Raw genomic sequence first — 16432 nt, forward strand, 5'->3', positions numbered from 1 at the left:
CCAAAGCAGCCGCCCTCATGTAAGATTTTATTATGGTATTAAAACAGACCCCGAGACACACACACACACACACGCACGCACACACAAAACTAGTTGAAGTAGTTTGCGCTCTTAAGACAAGGGGCAGAACCACGCAGGACGCGGATTTAATGGCGCTCGTTAACAAAAAAATGACTCTTAATCTGCCAATAAAACAGTGTCAGGCGCTTGTTCGGAGCATACAAAACCTTCCGAGCGGATTTAGAGAGCGGCTAAATAATTGAACGCGTGTAGGTGCGAGTTTCACTGTTCTCGGATGGAGAGAAAACTCTTTTTGCTATTTACACTAATGGTGTTTTGAGACAGCGGAGCCGGAGTGATTTAAGCTGATGCTCGTGCACAAGTTGGACCGTGTTGAGGAATAAAGAAGCACGCGCGTGTGTGTTTTGATTGCGTAAATCAATATTAAACGGATGAATTAACTAAAAAAATATCGCGCGCGCGCTCTACGTTAAAGGCCCTGCGCTCGTCCAGACGACGCGTTTGTATAATTGCGAGTTGACAGCAGCCATATAAGACGCACAGGCTCGACGCTGAAGAACTGTCCTTTTTGCATATTGCATATAAACAAGACAATTTATTTAGAGGGGGGGGGGGGGGGGTAATCTATTAAGAGAGAGGAGAGGGAGAAAAGGCCAGCGTTCAGGATTGATTTACGCTCCATTGACGCTTTATCGGCCTCGAAGAAAAGGTCCGGCCAATCAGTTTGCGCCTCGCGCACAGCCCCCCTTTCCTCCCAACACACACACACACATATGCACGCGCACACTCATACCACCCCCCCTCCTCCTCCTCCTCATCTGCACGGTGGTTCGAGACTGAGCGCTGTAGCACTTTGTTTCACTATAGTGAGCAAGTTGTTAGGAAGGAAAGAGGACGAGAGGAGAGAGAGAGAGAGAGAGAGAAAGGGATAGAGGAAAAGGGAGGGAGGGGGAGAGCGAGCACAGGACCGAACAGAGGAAGAGAAAAAAGAAAGAGGAAGAGAGGAAAACCCTCGTCATGTCTCTCTTCTTGTTCTCTGCAGAGTGAACTCGCGGGCGTCCTTTTTTTTTTTCCCTTCCGCGTGCAGATAATGTCCGAGAATGTCCATTTCTGGGACTTTGAGCAACTATTACGTGGACTCCATCATAAGTCACGAGAGCGATGAACTCTCGACCCCGACTCGCTTTCCCAGCGTCCAGTATTCCGGCTCCAGCGCCGCCGCCGCGGCTGCAGCGGTAGCGGCGGCGGCAGCAGCAGCGGCGGGCGGGAGGCAGCCTGGAGGCGCCGCGCACGCGGAGCATCCTCATCCCGACTCCTATCCATCATGCAGTTTCCAGCCGAAGCCCCCGGTCTTCTCTCCGTCCTGGAGCCCCTTCAGTCCGCACAATGGTGCCAGTGGCCTCCCCACCGTCTACCACCCGTACATCCCAACTCAGCACGTGCCCGCCGCGGACACTCGGTACCTCCGCTCGTGGCTGGACTGCCCTCCGCGCGGCTCCGACTCTGTCCCGGGCCAGGGCCAGGCTGGACAGGTTAAGCTCGAGCCGCAGCTCGGGCACCTCGGCGGGGAGATCTCGGCCAAGCTGGGCGGACAGCAGCACCAGCACGAGACCACCACCACGTACATCCTGGCGTCGACCTCGTCCGGGAGCCATCATCCGGCCGCCATCCCCGGAGCGCGGTTCGAGGAAAATAAGGACATTTGTGAGGGGAGCGAGGACAAAGACGGCATAGATCAAAGTAAGTTATTAAAGTAGGAAATAGCGCGCGCGACAGAGAGAAAGAGAGCGAGCGTGGAGTGCGAGATTGTAAATGGTTTTAATGCCGCCATAAAACAAGAACAAAGAGCCGGAGAGCCAAAGTGCCCCCACCTTCTGCTCCCTGCACTTACAGGGGGTTTTTTTTGGGACCCCGAATCATCCGTGTGTTACTAGCGGGCTCCCGTAGGAGCAGAGATGCTTGACCTATATTCTGTGTTAGTTTACTGATGTGATGCCCACACGACTCTATGACAGCATTCTCTCTCTTATAAGCAGCAAATTAGGCTTAAAATGGACATAAACTCAAAGCTGGATTTGTGATTTCTATGTTGAAGGGTCTCGTTCATCCTCAAATCATAGTCTAAAAAAAAAAACATTTAAAAAACAAACTACTCTGGCTCGTTGTAGTTTGTGGCATCAGCCCAAAGCAAGCACATCATTTCATGCACAATATGCAGAGAACATATCATTACAGAGAGCTTTAGGAGGGAGGGGGGAGATCGGGATGTTTCTTGAGAGCTTTTTGCGTTAAAAGTTTCAGAGAGTGGGCAGTGGGGGGGTTATTTCGCAGCAGGTGCTCCCAAGTGCACTGAGGAAAAACACAATCAAATATAAAACTAATAAAGAGACTGTAGAGTATCGATAAAACTAGGGTTCTTTTCATAATTTGTTGCTCTTTATCTTTAAATGTGTGAGTCTGAGAGCTCACGGTGTTGCTGAGTTTGGCACAATGATGCTTCTTATAGTCGGAACATGCGCACTGCCTTGTTTGAAGAGATGCTGGTGCGTTTATCCTCATGTACAGACGCAGCCGATTCACCAACATAACATCAGAATTGTGCATAATGTAACATCATTCTATAACACTCTATATTATCAGTGAAAAATTAAATTTTCATGGAAATCTGTGTTTGATAACGTGATTTTCTGCGCTCTGTGTACATGTAAAAGGCTGGATAATGTTCAACAAATGCATTGATGCCAAAAAAAAGAAAAAGCCCCGCGACCTATATCTATATTTGGATCCAGACCCAGTCTGTGAGCATGACCGATGGAGCTCCTATTGTTGTCGCTGTCGCGTCTTTTCCACACATCCGTGCGCTCTCGCGTGCGTCTGCGCCTCAGAGCTCCTCGTGCCAACAACAATCTCTCCAGAGCAAAAGTCGCACATGCTTCACATTACAAACGAGCTGCAGGGACAGTAATGGACAGTAACGTTCTTTGGCTGTAAGCGCAGTCCCCTCAGTAGCTGCTGCAGCAGCAGCATCGGCATGAGTGTATGTGGTGTTGGGCTTTGTGGGAGGCCGCTCAGACAACAACAACAGAGCCTCAACTGTTGTCTGCTTCGCTGTGATATGAATTCCTCGGCCAACAGCGTTCCATCATTACGCCTCTCTGTACAAGCGCGGGCCCGTGTGCATATATATATATATATGTGTGTGTGTGAGTGTGTTTGTATGTGTGCGCGCGTAATCTCTGTCACATTTCTGCCCAAATGTTCCTCTGAAGCGACACATTTCTGGAGCGAACATCGTCACAACAACAAGGATAAACCAGTTCATTGTCTGCGCCTGCGCCCCCCTGTCTCCATCCTCTCCATCCGTGTGTGTGCGCGCGTGTGTGTGTGTGTGCGTGTGTGTCCGTCAGCTGAAACCATCCTCCATAAGTCAGCGTTTTGCGCGCTCCGTCTTCTCCTAAAAATCATAAAAAGGGGAATGAGACAGTCCATCATGAGCGCGCGCGGGATGGAGGCGCACAGCAAAAAAAAAAAAAACACTTCTCAGTAAAATAGACATTTCGTGACCCATATTAATAATAGTGAATATAATAAACTGTCCACAGTAGCGTGTGACTGCAGAGAAGACAATGGTCTTCTTTAAAAAAATATAGGCCAATCATGATTTAAATCATTATTTTGTGCCATATTTCTCGCCTTTGTTCTTGTTCCATTTTCATAAATTAACATTTAAAGTTAAAGTGCTTCTTCAATTCATCTGTGGTTGTATATTTATAATAATCCACTCGCTGTTTTATATATTTACATATAATATTATGGTTTACAGTCAGCTCGTGCAGCAGCAGCAGCAGCAGCAGCAGCAGCAGCATCAGAGTCGCTGTTTTATCCATCTGCTCACTCACTGCAATAATAATAATAATAATTCACCTGCCATGAAATCCCTGCTATAAAGCCGTCGAGATTTTTTGGCCAGAAAACGCAGAACACGGGTTCGAGCCCTTTCAGCCATCACTCGCACTCACAGGAGCATTGAATCTATCAAGTGTTGGCGCGCGCGGCTGTGTGGTTCGCTCCGAATCTTTTTTTTTTTTTTCCACTTGAAACGGAGATGAAGTTATTATTATTATTAAACGTGTTCTTTTTATGTCAAATTTCTCTCTCTTTCGTTTTGAATTGCATATACAATAAAAGGATTCTTTCAAACCCCCGTCGCTGGATACATTCCTGCACTATTTTTGCGTGTGCGTAAAAGCGCTTTTACGCACGGGAACGCGAGGGAGAGTAATCACCCCCCCTTAACCCTCCCTTTCCGTCCTCTGGACCGTTTTTCAGGAGAAGGAAAAACAAATTGCACGCACACACATTGATATGCACACTTTATCGCTACACACACACACACACACACACACACACACAGGCACCTTATTACACCAACTGAGTGCGCCATCCATCAGGCATGGAGGAGAGCTGGTTAAGGGTTAGATGGAGCCCATCAGCCTCCAGCCTGAGTTATTGGACTTTCCACCAGTGACAGTGCGTGTGCCAGTCTGACTGTGTGGCAGTGAAACATGGCCCTGTTTAGACACATCCTTCTCTCTGAGCTGTTGCTGTGTTGTTGTGTTTTTTCCCCCTCTCTCGCCCTGCATGTGCTGCACTGGGCTGCTTTGGCAGGTTATAGTGGGAGATTTTTTTTTTTTTTTTTTACTGGAGCCATTTGCTCTATTGTTCGCCTGGCAGCCATTTTGCATGGGTGCAAACACCCACACACACACATCTATGCAAGCCCATATGATTATTGCCTCAAATGCAACATGGTCCTCAGACTGGAAGCTGCTGGAGTTTAATCAAAGCAGCTCACGGCTGAGATTTATATCACCTCCCCTGCTCCTCACACACACACAGAGATGCACATTTGGCTTCGTCCACCTGTTTTTAATTGGCTTTGTGTGAGAGACTGTTGCAGCGTGTTAAAAACCAATGTCGGAAAACTCTCGATTTTATGCTCTCGTTTTAGGCCTTTGTGCAAAATGTGTGGCCTCGTATCTTGTTTTCATTATTGGAACATTCCTCATAAACAGTCCCTTTAAAGGCACAGTGTGTGTGTAGGGTTTAGGAGGTAAGCTAATGCAATATAATATTAACAATCATGTTTTTATTGGCATATAATGTGTTTTCCTTCAGTCAAATTAAAATTGTCTTTATAGCTACATAAATAGTGGGCGCTCTCCTCCACAGAGTCTGCCTGTTCCTGTATCGTAGGAGTCTACCGATCATGGATTCACTGACTTTAGGAGAGCAACACTCTGTTGATTTTTATTTAGTACTTTCACCACAAGATGCCACTCAATCCCACACACTGTACCTTTTACACTTGTGTCAATTCTCCTTCAGGATTTGGTTTATTCTTGCACACTTGTCTCGAGTGATTTCACAAAGCAGGGGCGTTTCAAGACACAGTGGGAAACGATAGCGGTAGCTTAGCAAACACGATGCACATGAGACATAATGGGTGACGTGGGATTATAAAACCCTTCAAGAAACGTGTTTTTTGATACGTAGACGGAACGCATTTGGAGCTTTTAAAGCCAGTCTAAGCCTAAGGAAGCTGAGATCTCGGTTCTCCTCAGTTATGGTATAGCGTTCAAAGTGAGAATCTTATACCTTTTTTTTTTTTAAAAACATCACATCCAGTGAAATCCAGCTCCCAGCTACAGGATCCCTTTGTGTTGTTGGTGCTGGGCAGTCATCCAGAATAAACTACAAGGTTACACTTCAGTCTCTGTGCTGATGCTGATGCTGCTGCTAACGCTAACGCTGCCGGGCACAAAGAGAAAGTTATTACCCCTGAAGTTTATTAAGTTACAATGCCAGGTGAACAACCCTCATTAATTGGCCGTGTTGCTGTTGGGTGGCTGGGATGTTGGAGGAGGTGGTGGTGGTGGTGGGGGGGGGGTTGAAAGGTTTTGGACTGTGTGTGTGTGTGTGTGTGTCTGGGGGGTGGCGGCGTTGGAGGGAGAATAAAATACGACTCCAGGAAATGTAATAACGTGCCTTTGGGATATATGAGAGGTCAGTTTCTGGGACTATTAGGGTGAAATTGCAAAGGGAAGGAGAAACGGCGAGGGGAAGGAGATTGGGCTGCGATATTAGTCTTGTGGCCATTTTGGCTCCCTGTTTCCATGCATCCGTCGCCATTGTCTCACATAAATGGACAAAAGACACCACAGGACAACACTAGAACACGCAGTTTACATCGGTGTCTTCGTCCATGTCGTCTGTTGCTGTTCACGTTTTCTTGCATTTTCATTGTTAGACGCTGAGAACCAAAATAATCCGTACAGTACCAGTGATTGGGGTTACCAAGCACAGTGGTTCACCCTTCAACCTTCCCACGCAACTGTAGGGGAAAATGTCAAATGTGCCATCTTTAAATACCGCAAATTGCGTCAGGAAGTTCACGCTGTGACTCGATGTTTACGACCCCTCTTACGGTTTGTTGTTTTTGCCTGTCTTTGTGGAACGTATTGATGGGTAACACTGTGCTGGTGTGAAGTCACGGCCGTCATATGTAGCTGACTCAGCCTTCACCGTCACCGGGCCCACACACACACACACACACCCTGTGGCGGAAAACGCAAGCCAGATCTGGTTGTTGTTATGTTCCAAACCGTAATGTGCATGGCAAACGAGTGGGAAATTAAACAAAACGAAGCAGCCCTCATTTTCCACTGACGGCACAGTTCCGTTCAGTTTTGGTACGTTTGTGCAACGCGTTGAATTTCCATTGTGAAAATTTGCGTAGGGCTCTTTTAGTCATAGTTTTTAGGGGATGGCGCCAAAGACGCTGTCCATTTGTCCACAGAGAGTCAAGAGTCTAGGGACAAAACCAAGCTTGAAATGGACACAGAATCCTTGTCCTCCATTGTTGACCTTTGCTTCAAAAGTTTGGGGTCACCTGTACAATTGTTTTGTGTTTTCCATTAAAAGTCAGACTTTTATTCATTCACTTTTAGTCAAGACATTGACAAGATTAGAACTAATGACTTTTATTCAAAATAACAACAAGGGTTTTCAAGGGTTTTCTAGTCATCCAATAGCCTTCAAACACCATTAGCAAACACAACATACCATTAGAACAGTGGAAATGGGCCTCTATACACCTATGTACATATTAAAAACCAGACGTTTGCAGCTAGAATAGTCGTTTACCACATTAACAATGTATAGAGTGTATTTATGATTCATTTAATGTTATATTCATTAGAAAAAGAGTGCTTTTCCTTCAAAAATAAGGACATTTCTAAGTGAGCCCAAACTTTTGAACGGTAGTCTTGCACTGGTATGATCACATCCGGCCTACACACACTCAACATACTCCTCTGGACCGCTGTAGGCGTTAGATACAAACGCCTACAATCGTCTCCCATTCCTCAGCTGCTTCATCTCCCTGGGCGACAGCCGCACGGTTGCATCGCAACGTACATGGTAATAAATGGCCGTTGATTTGATTGTACACCCGGAGGATGCAAAGCACCCATGACAAAAAGGTTGTCGAGGTCCTTCTGCATGCTTCGCCCTCCGGCCTGAGCTCACCTCTTCTCCTTATACCAGACACTATTTTACTCTGATGTAAAATCGATCGTCTACATGCAGGCCATGTGGGAGGAAATTGATTCCAAGGGGGGGGTTTTATTAAGGACGTATTTACTGACGACGGCTGCAGACTAACTCAGCTTTTGTTATTTTTCTGTCAGGTCCACGTACAGATAGAGGCTTATTCCCGCGTACACTATCACTGGCAGCCATTTTAGCTGGAAGTTTCAAACCCTGAACCAGCACCGGTCTCAGCATCTCTGCAGGAGATGCAATCGAGACCCCCAAAACAACCGTTAGCTTTGTCCATTTATTTCCTGCATTGGTGCAGGATTCCATCTTGAATCGATTCCCGTCCGTGAAGCATGGTTGACAGTATTCTTGCTTTTGGATGTTTTTGAAAGAGCAAAGCCATAAATCTTTTTTTAAAAGTCGAGCTTCTGTCCCAATCAATCATAAAACTTTAATATTCTGTAATAAGGCGAGTTCTTGTTTGTTCAGTTTTCCCCCCTAAAACTTTAATGGTGTCGTGAAATTATGTTAAGCTAGCTCTGACGAATCCGGTCGAGGGGGTTTTCACAGTTAGGTAGTGATCGTGATGGCGATGCATTCATATTGAATTCAAATGATGATATTAGTCAGACAATCAAACATGGGGCATGCTTGATTTCTCAGGTTCTGCCTCAGGTTCTGCTTTAGGCAGCAAAAGTAACACCATTTGTGTCTCATCCGCCTGAAAACTGCATACACAATGTGAACACTTTTTCATTTCAGAAGGCAAATTTGGGAACAGATGTCGAATCGAGAGTGATTTTCCACCATTTAACTGACTGTTGAGGCTGCACATTTTGCATTTTGTACAGTCGCATTTCTCAATCCAACAGAGAATCTCCTCCAAACATAAACTCATCGCCGCCCACGGTCGCCGCACAGAAACGGATCTTTGTGCCCGACTCTGGAGAAAGGGCGACATTGTTATAAATGTCATATGCAGTTGTGCGAGTTGCCTTAGCCGTTGCAGCGAAGCGCGGCTGTCAGCGCGGTGACAGATTGCCAGTGAAATCGAAGACAGACGAGGCCTCCACCCCAGCATCAGTGTGTGTGTGTGTGTGTGTGTGGGGGGGGGGGGGGGGGGTGAAGCCTGGCTCCTCAGGGGAAAGCGACACACCAATTCAAATTCCGCTCTCACATTGCGTCAAAAGGTGCCGGTGCTCAGACTTGTGGGCGATAAGATCTTCTCGAGGACTGAGGCTGAGATTCAACACAGGGAACAGAAACATCTCCAGTATTAGCGTCTGCCCTGCAGAGCTGATCTGGGTTTAACTGGTGGAGTCATTTAATCCTTCTTTTCAATAAATTACTTATTTATTTTGCGGTCGTCGCACTTGGTTCTTAAGGGCTGCATGAACGGATTCAGATGTCACTTATTCCAGAATTGACTGTGACGTTAGACTCCATGTCTGCTTGGCCTCATCGCCTCGGGAAGACCTCAGAAGAAGAAAAACACTCTTCTAACATCTAACGTCTTCTTAAATCGAACTTCTGTTTTTCTTTTCTTTTAAAAAAAACTGATACATGTTGAGTGGAATCTCCTCCTGGAGTCAGATTTGGAGTGTGCAGCTGACTTTGACATGGTTGTCGCTGATAAAAGGCAAAACAAGAAATGGAATCTGATTTGAGACACATTAAGATCTGGATGTGGCCAAAATCTGACTTGTGCTGTTCACACCTTCAGTCTGTTTAGACCTTCATGATTAGAAGTTGTATTTGTCTTTGCTCTTCAGATAAGATGTCATTTATTTCTATTTTACCGTCTGTTGAGCCAGTGGGGAGAGGCTCTTTGTTGGCTTTTGCTGAGCTGTGACTGACTCTACTGGGGGAGGAAGAGCCTGACCTAACCGCATGGAATGATTTCGGTTAAAGGTTTTATTTAGAAAGATGTAAAAGTGGAAGCCAAGCAGAACCAGCCCTTCGCCTCGCACTCTATTCCTGAATGTGTTTTAGATGAACGTGTGGCGCAAAGGAATAAATCTGCAACGTTGTTTCGGCTTCGCTGTAAATAAAAGACGGGTCGGGTAGCACTTTGCACAGGTAAAGTGCACCAAAAAAGAAACCGAGCAAAGGGTGCTGCTTTCCATTATCACGATTAGGGTGGAATTGTCCTTTAAAGGGCCTGAGGATCACAGCAAAGTGCCTCATAGCTGAGATGCCTACTGCTCTGCAGAGGGTGAACTCAGACAGCACTTAAAGCAGACCCATGCGTTCCAAACATGAAGTCTGTGCTAATTACATTGGTCTGAAGGCTGTAAAAGAGGGGTGGGGTAGATGTGGTAGTTGTTTGTTTGTGTGTGTGTGTGTGTGTGGGGTGGGGGGGGCGGGGGGCTGTATTTGGTAGACAGGAAAAAGCAATTTTGTCTCATCAGAGAAGAACACCCAGTGTGGAAAAATACGTTTCTTGGAGCTGGGGCTTGCGATGGTAAAAATTGAGCTGGGTATCAATACCTCTTTCATAACCTCGTGTTAATAGATGCCGCGCTTATTTATGAGTCAGTTCATGTGTGTGTGTGTGCGCTCAGAGGAGACAGACCTTAAGACTCAACATCACAATGAATCACAGCGAATGCGCGCGCAATGAAGGGCGAAGGATGAGCAGAAGAAGAAGTATTTTCCTCCTCTAACCCCGGCGGGGCCGTAAATCTCCCTGACGCTTATTAATTTAGGAGCAATCAGAAGTGATGCAGTGACAGTGTGTGTGTGTGCGCGCGCAGAGCTGCGATGTGATTACCATTCTCACGCAAACAAACAAAAAAAGAAGGCAAACGAAAACCTCGGTGTTCGTTTTATGTATTTATTTCTTTTTTTCTCCCCTGAATGTGGTTTATTATCTTTCCTGTTATTATCTCGTCAGCCCGATGATGGCGGCGTGTCCTCGTTTCCCTCTGAAGGTCACCTTCAAACTGAATCCTCGTATGAACGCGTGCCGTGAATTATTGCTTTAGTTTTAATTATTGAAAACGAGAATTCGTTTTGTGCATTTTTTTTTTCCATTTTAAATGACATTGCTTCGGTGTCTTGAAAAAGAGGCCGTCCGTCTTTCACGTGGTGTCCATTTGTGTCAGCAGCGTGGCCCCGCTGACACCATAAACCTACTTTACGCACCGAAGCGTCATTTGCAGAGTCTTACAGGTTTTACGCACGGGTTTCTCTCTCCTTTGTTTTAATGTTATCAGACCCTAATTGTGTCCTTATTCTTTAATTCATGTTTTATTTTGTCCTCCTTTCTTCAGATGACCCCTCGGCCAACTGGCTCCACGCGCGCTCCTCCAGGAAGAAGCGGTGCCCGTACACCAAATACCAGACGCTCGAGTTGGAGAAGGAGTTCCTGTTCAACATGTACCTCACGCGGGACCGGCGGCACGAGGTGGCGCGCGCCCTGAACCTGACGGAGCGACAGGTGAAGATCTGGTTCCAGAACCGGAGGATGAAAATGAAGAAACAGAGCAAGGAGCAGCCCAAGGACTAAAAAAAAAACACTGACCTCTCTTTACGCACGCTCGTACGGTGTCGCCGGCACCAAATCCCCCCCCCCCCTCCCCTTCCTCTTTTTAATGTCCACACAACACAAAATGGCCTTCAAGAGGACTGTAAACATAACCGCTGTTTCTAATCGCTCCTAACCCTGAGTCACTAGACCACGTGAGCTTCAGTCCAAACTCTACAGACTGCTCGATTGCTTTATTGATCCCCCAATAAAAGGCCACGCACGCCATGTGACGATGGAGGGAGGCTGTGGAACCTCTGCATCAGTGCGCACAGACCACCACCATCCCCTCCTCCTCCTCCTCCTCCCCCTCTTCCTGGACCAGTTCCCAGTCAAATGGCTTCGGCTCCACATGAAACTGTTTGATAAAGTGACTTCAGCGTCCTGCATATTCATCTAATTACAGTATGCTATGAATTAGGCTTTGATAATTGGCCAAGGAAGCCCGCAAACCGCCTATCGTGACGCTAAAACAGCCAGGGCCGGGGGTGGGTTTGTCCAGGGTGGGGTAGCACATGCAGAGAGAGTCTTTCTTTCTTTCTTTCTTTCTGAGTAGTTATTTATTGCCACGTCGCGCGCAAAGGTGCTGAAACCGGATTTTCACATGACCATTAATAAGCAGAGGGGGAGAGCGGGGGTGGACACGCGGACACGCACGCTCTCGTTCCCCTTCTCGTTTCCCTCATTGATGGTCGCGTTTGATTAGAAAGGCGCTCGGTGGTCGGTGATGATACAGCCGCCGTTTGTTTCCCGTTTGTCGGTTTAAGTAATGAGGAGGAGGAGGGTGAGGAGGGTGAGGAGGAGGAGGAGGGCTGGACGTCGCCATGTTTAACTCGACTCAGCAACCGTGGGATGAGATTAGTCTTTTGTCGATATCGTAGATCCCGACACTTCAGCCATGTCTCCGGATGCTTTATGCGCAGCTGGAGCGGCGGCGGCGGCGGCTCATCCGCGACTTGTATCGGCTATCGATAACCGCGCCTGCGCCGCGTCACCTCATCAGCCTCGAACCACTGAGAGGAGAGGAGAGGAGAGGAGGCACAGCACAAGCCCACAGATTATTTTTATTTCAAACCAGACTCATTGCTGTTTTTACATTTACCCTTTAAAGCCTCACTTTTTTTTTTTTGTGCGTGTGATTTATCGAAGTGAGAGTTGCGTTGACCAGCCACAGAGCGCAGCTTAGAATACACGAGAAATAACAGACAAACATTGACTCGCTTCATCTCAAACTGTGCGCTTTGGTGCCACGCCGGCTCCCATACTTTTTTTTTTCTTTTTAATGTTTGTTTTGTGTTTTACCCTTTAAAGGTATAATATACATTTTATATTCTTTTTTTCAAATTGTTGAAAAAACATGACATTTTGCAAAAAAAAGAAAGAAAAACACTCTCCTGGCTCCATCTTCCAGTCTCCACTCATACACTTTAAGAAAGAATCAGCTCTATTTTTATACATACAGTAACTATATTGTGTATTATCTGCTATGCAAGGCAGTCTCTCTCTCTCTCTCTCTCTCTCTCTCTCTCTCTCTCTCTCTCATTTCAGGAAGTACATATAGCCCAGAGCCACAACAGTGTCTGAATGCAACCTGGGACTGAAGACATGAACTGTGCTCACATGTTTAGGGTTTATTATTATCATTTTTTTTTTTTTTACTTCCTTTATGGAGGTTGTTTTTCTTCTTCTTCTTCTTAATTAAATAAATAATAAATAAAAACGGACAAAGCAGCTGCACACAACATGTACCGTTGGGTCTGTGCATCTGCGTCTACGTGTAATAAGCTCGGAGGATTATTATCTGGTGAGGAGTTTGTGCAGTTCCACCGATGCCTGTGTGTGTATGTGTGTGTGTGTGTGTGTGTGTTTGTGTGTCTGTGTGTGTGTGTGAGAGAGTATATGTTAGAAGGCCGAGCTGCCGTGGCCTTATTTGAAGTGTCGGCGCAGTTAAATGGCGTCCGATGGCAGTTTTATGGTCGGATCATAAACAACACATTGGCTTTATGGCGTTTACAGCGTTTACAACGAATATTGAGTGTGTGTGTGAGAGAGAGAGAGAGTGTGAGCGCGCGAGCAACATTTACAAGTAAAACAAAATTACACACACACACACTTTTGTACAACAATGCTAGTGAGGACACGCGTATACATTGCATTCCATTCCATTACACTCGAACCTTAACCGTCACAATTAAATGCATAACTCCAATCCATAATCTTAATCCTCCAATCTATAATCCGATTTTTTTTTTTTTTTTTTTAAAGATCGGGTCTCAGGAAAAAAAAAGATATAGCATAGAAAATTAGCACAATTAGCTCAAGACAATAGCAAAAAAATAATAATTCAAATGTAAAAAAACAACCTACTTTTAATTTTAACAACAAAACTAGCTCTTATCCAACAAACGGCCCTATAATAAAGATATGGCAGTACACACACACACACACACACACACACACACACACACACGCACGCACGCACGCACACAAACACACTGAGCGGCATCACATCCTCTCTGTAGGAGTACAAATGTTTACATAGGTCTCGCATGCCTCAAAGTCTCGCGTCATTTTGCGACGTTATTATTTCATGGTTTAGATCTATGTGTGTTAAATCTGTCCGAGGAGAAAGTTAATGGGACATTAAGATAAAGTTTAAAAAAAAAAAAAAAAGATGAAGTAGTTTTTTGGTATAGGAAATATTCCTAATTTATGTTTGTGTATATAATGTTAGTAACCTCGTCTGTCTTTTCTTTCTTATTGGAATGAGTTGTTTTCTTTTTTTGGGACAAGGCATCTTACTGTAAAAATATTCATTATGTTCCCTTTTTTTTTTTTTTTTTAAATATTCCTCTTTATGTTGCTTAGGTTCTGTTGTTGTTGTTGTTGTTGTTGTTGACTGTCTGAGTGATGCCAGTCTGATGAGCTCCTCCTGTCTTAACAGTGGACACTAACACTTTTGGCTTTGAGCCCAAGACGAAGCGATGCTTCCATTTGTTTTTTTAATATAAATTATGATTATTCTAATTTCTCTAGCTGTTATTCCCTGACGTTTCCCGTCTCATATGTTTTTTTTTTTTTAGATTTTTTTATGGTTATTTTTTTTTCGTCCCTTCTTGTTTTAATGAGACAAATCTAAGCCATGTGGCCACAGTAGAGGCTTTCTTTATTATTGACGAGCAGGAGAAGCTCCTCTCACTCTGATCCCCTCTTTCCACGTGAGATGACCCCCACGTCCCTGGTTCTTCGTGTATGTTTCCCCTCCTCTCTCTCTCTCTTCTTCTTCTTTCTTCTGTGTTCTTCTTTCCGTGTCTCTTTGTTTCCTTGTGCGATGGCACTGCTGATGCTGGATTCCTATTAAAGAGCTGACTTTACAGTAACCATCAAATGTCTTGTCAATGAGTATTAAAAGGAGATAGAAGAGAATGGGGGGGAGGGGGTGGTGTGTGTGTGTGTGTGGGTTTGGGGGGGGGGGGGTGTTGTGGGAGAACACGCAGCTTCCTGTATCTGTCGGTCTGTGTGGTGTCAGTGTGGCTGGAACGAGAAGAGACGAAGTTGCAGAGACAGCAGCTCAGCTTTTCTTCTCGTCAGATTCCTCCAGACGGTTTCTTCTTCTTCTTCTTCTTCTGGTATGGGGGGAGGGGGAGGGGGAGGAAGAGGAGGCTGGGAGAGGAAGAAGCGGGACGAGCCAGCAGCATGTGTTTAAAATATGCGTCTCTCTCTCTCCCTCTCTTCAGTTGTACACAAGGAGGATGAGGAGGAGGATGAGGAGGAGGAGGGGGCGTCTGTTTGGCTGCAACACCAAAAGACTGTCATAAAGCCCTAAACAGCCCCCACTACCCCCCCCCACACACACACACACTCACACACACACATAGATGAGTGCATTCATTAAAGGCGTCGTCATCCGTCCATTAGGAGCTCGCGCAGCCCGCAGAGGTTCCTGTGTTTGTGTCTCTGCACCGAATGACTCAGATATAGACACCGAGTCTACTTCCTCCCACCAAGGCCCCTCTCTCTCTCTCTCTCTCTCTCTCTCACATGATGATGATGATGATGGAGACATCTTCAATAATACTATTATTATTAATATCGCTGTAATGAAGTTGTACCAGGCAGTAAACGTGAACCACACAGACAGACAGAGACAGTTTGATTGTTTTATTCCAGTTGCTGTCTTTGCAAAAAAACAAGACTCGGTGCCTGCAGGGCTGCAGCTACAATTGTTGAGGTCATGTGTCCAAATTCCTCAATACCCATCCCCCCCCCCCAACAACAAACACACACCTCCACTTCCTCCTCACCTCACCACACCCTTTTTGGCTTGTGTTGTTAATTTCACAAGAAATATATATATATGTATATATGTACATGTATATATGTATATATGTACATGTATATATGTATATATGTACATGTATATATGTATATATGTACATATGTACATGTATATATGTATATATGTATATATGTACATGTATATATGTGTATATATGTATATATATACATGTATATATGTTTATATGTACATGTTTGTGTGTATATATATATGTGTATATATATGTGTGTGTATATATGTGTGTATATATATATGTGTATATATATGTGTGTGTATATATGTGTATACGTATATATACGTGTATATATGTGTTTATGTATATATATGTATGTATATATGTGTTTATGTATATATATGCATGTTTATATACGTATAAATATGTATATATATATACGTATAAATATGTATATATATATACATATACGTATATATATATATACGTGTATATATATGTATATATATATTTTGCATTATTTGAATTTTGCTTTTAGGCTTTTTTAGGCAACATTTGTAAGAACTTAGGAACATATAGGTCTATATGCACCTAACTATGATGATTTTCATTCATCAGTTATTTAAAAAGTTAATAATCCAGTGATTCTGAAACGTTTTATACCAAAGTACCACCTGCGAAAATATTGGGTTTTTAAAGTAACACCATTATTATGACCATTGTTAAAATACAGTGGTTTATTCACCTACAGACTTTTTACAGGAGTCCGATTTATAATTTGCTCATTCATCATCCTTCTCCTTTTACTCTAATTCCTAACTAAGCTAACGTACCACTGGTGGTCCCACGTTGCGCAGTTTGAGAACCGTGGAGTTAATCAACAAGTTATTTTGTCCGTAAAATACCAGGGAACTGTGTCAAATTTGATCAAATCCTCACATGTTTTCCTTACAACCAATGATGTTCAGATTGTTGCTAAAGGAGCAAA

At 44.6% G+C, this 16432-nt stretch overlaps 1 protein-coding gene across 1 annotated transcript; it reads left to right on the forward strand.

The window, feature by feature from the left end:
• Positions 1-1121: 1121 nt before the first annotated feature.
• On the forward strand, positions 1122-11134 carry LOC310932790 (homeobox protein Hox-B9a-like; the record flags this gene model as incomplete). The annotated part of the gene is made up of 2 exons (XM_083896153.1): positions 1122-1761; positions 10899-11134. 2 exons carry the CDS (start codon positions 1122-1124, stop codon positions 11132-11134), a joined length of 876 nt encoding a protein of 291 aa, XP_083752279.1.
• Positions 11135-16432: the final 5298 nt, after the last annotated feature.

The sequence above is a fragment of the Microchirus variegatus genome (assembly GCF_963457635.1).
Source record: "Microchirus variegatus genome assembly, chromosome: 10".
NCBI classification, from domain to species: domain Eukaryota; kingdom Metazoa; phylum Chordata; class Actinopteri; order Pleuronectiformes; family Soleidae; genus Microchirus; species Microchirus variegatus.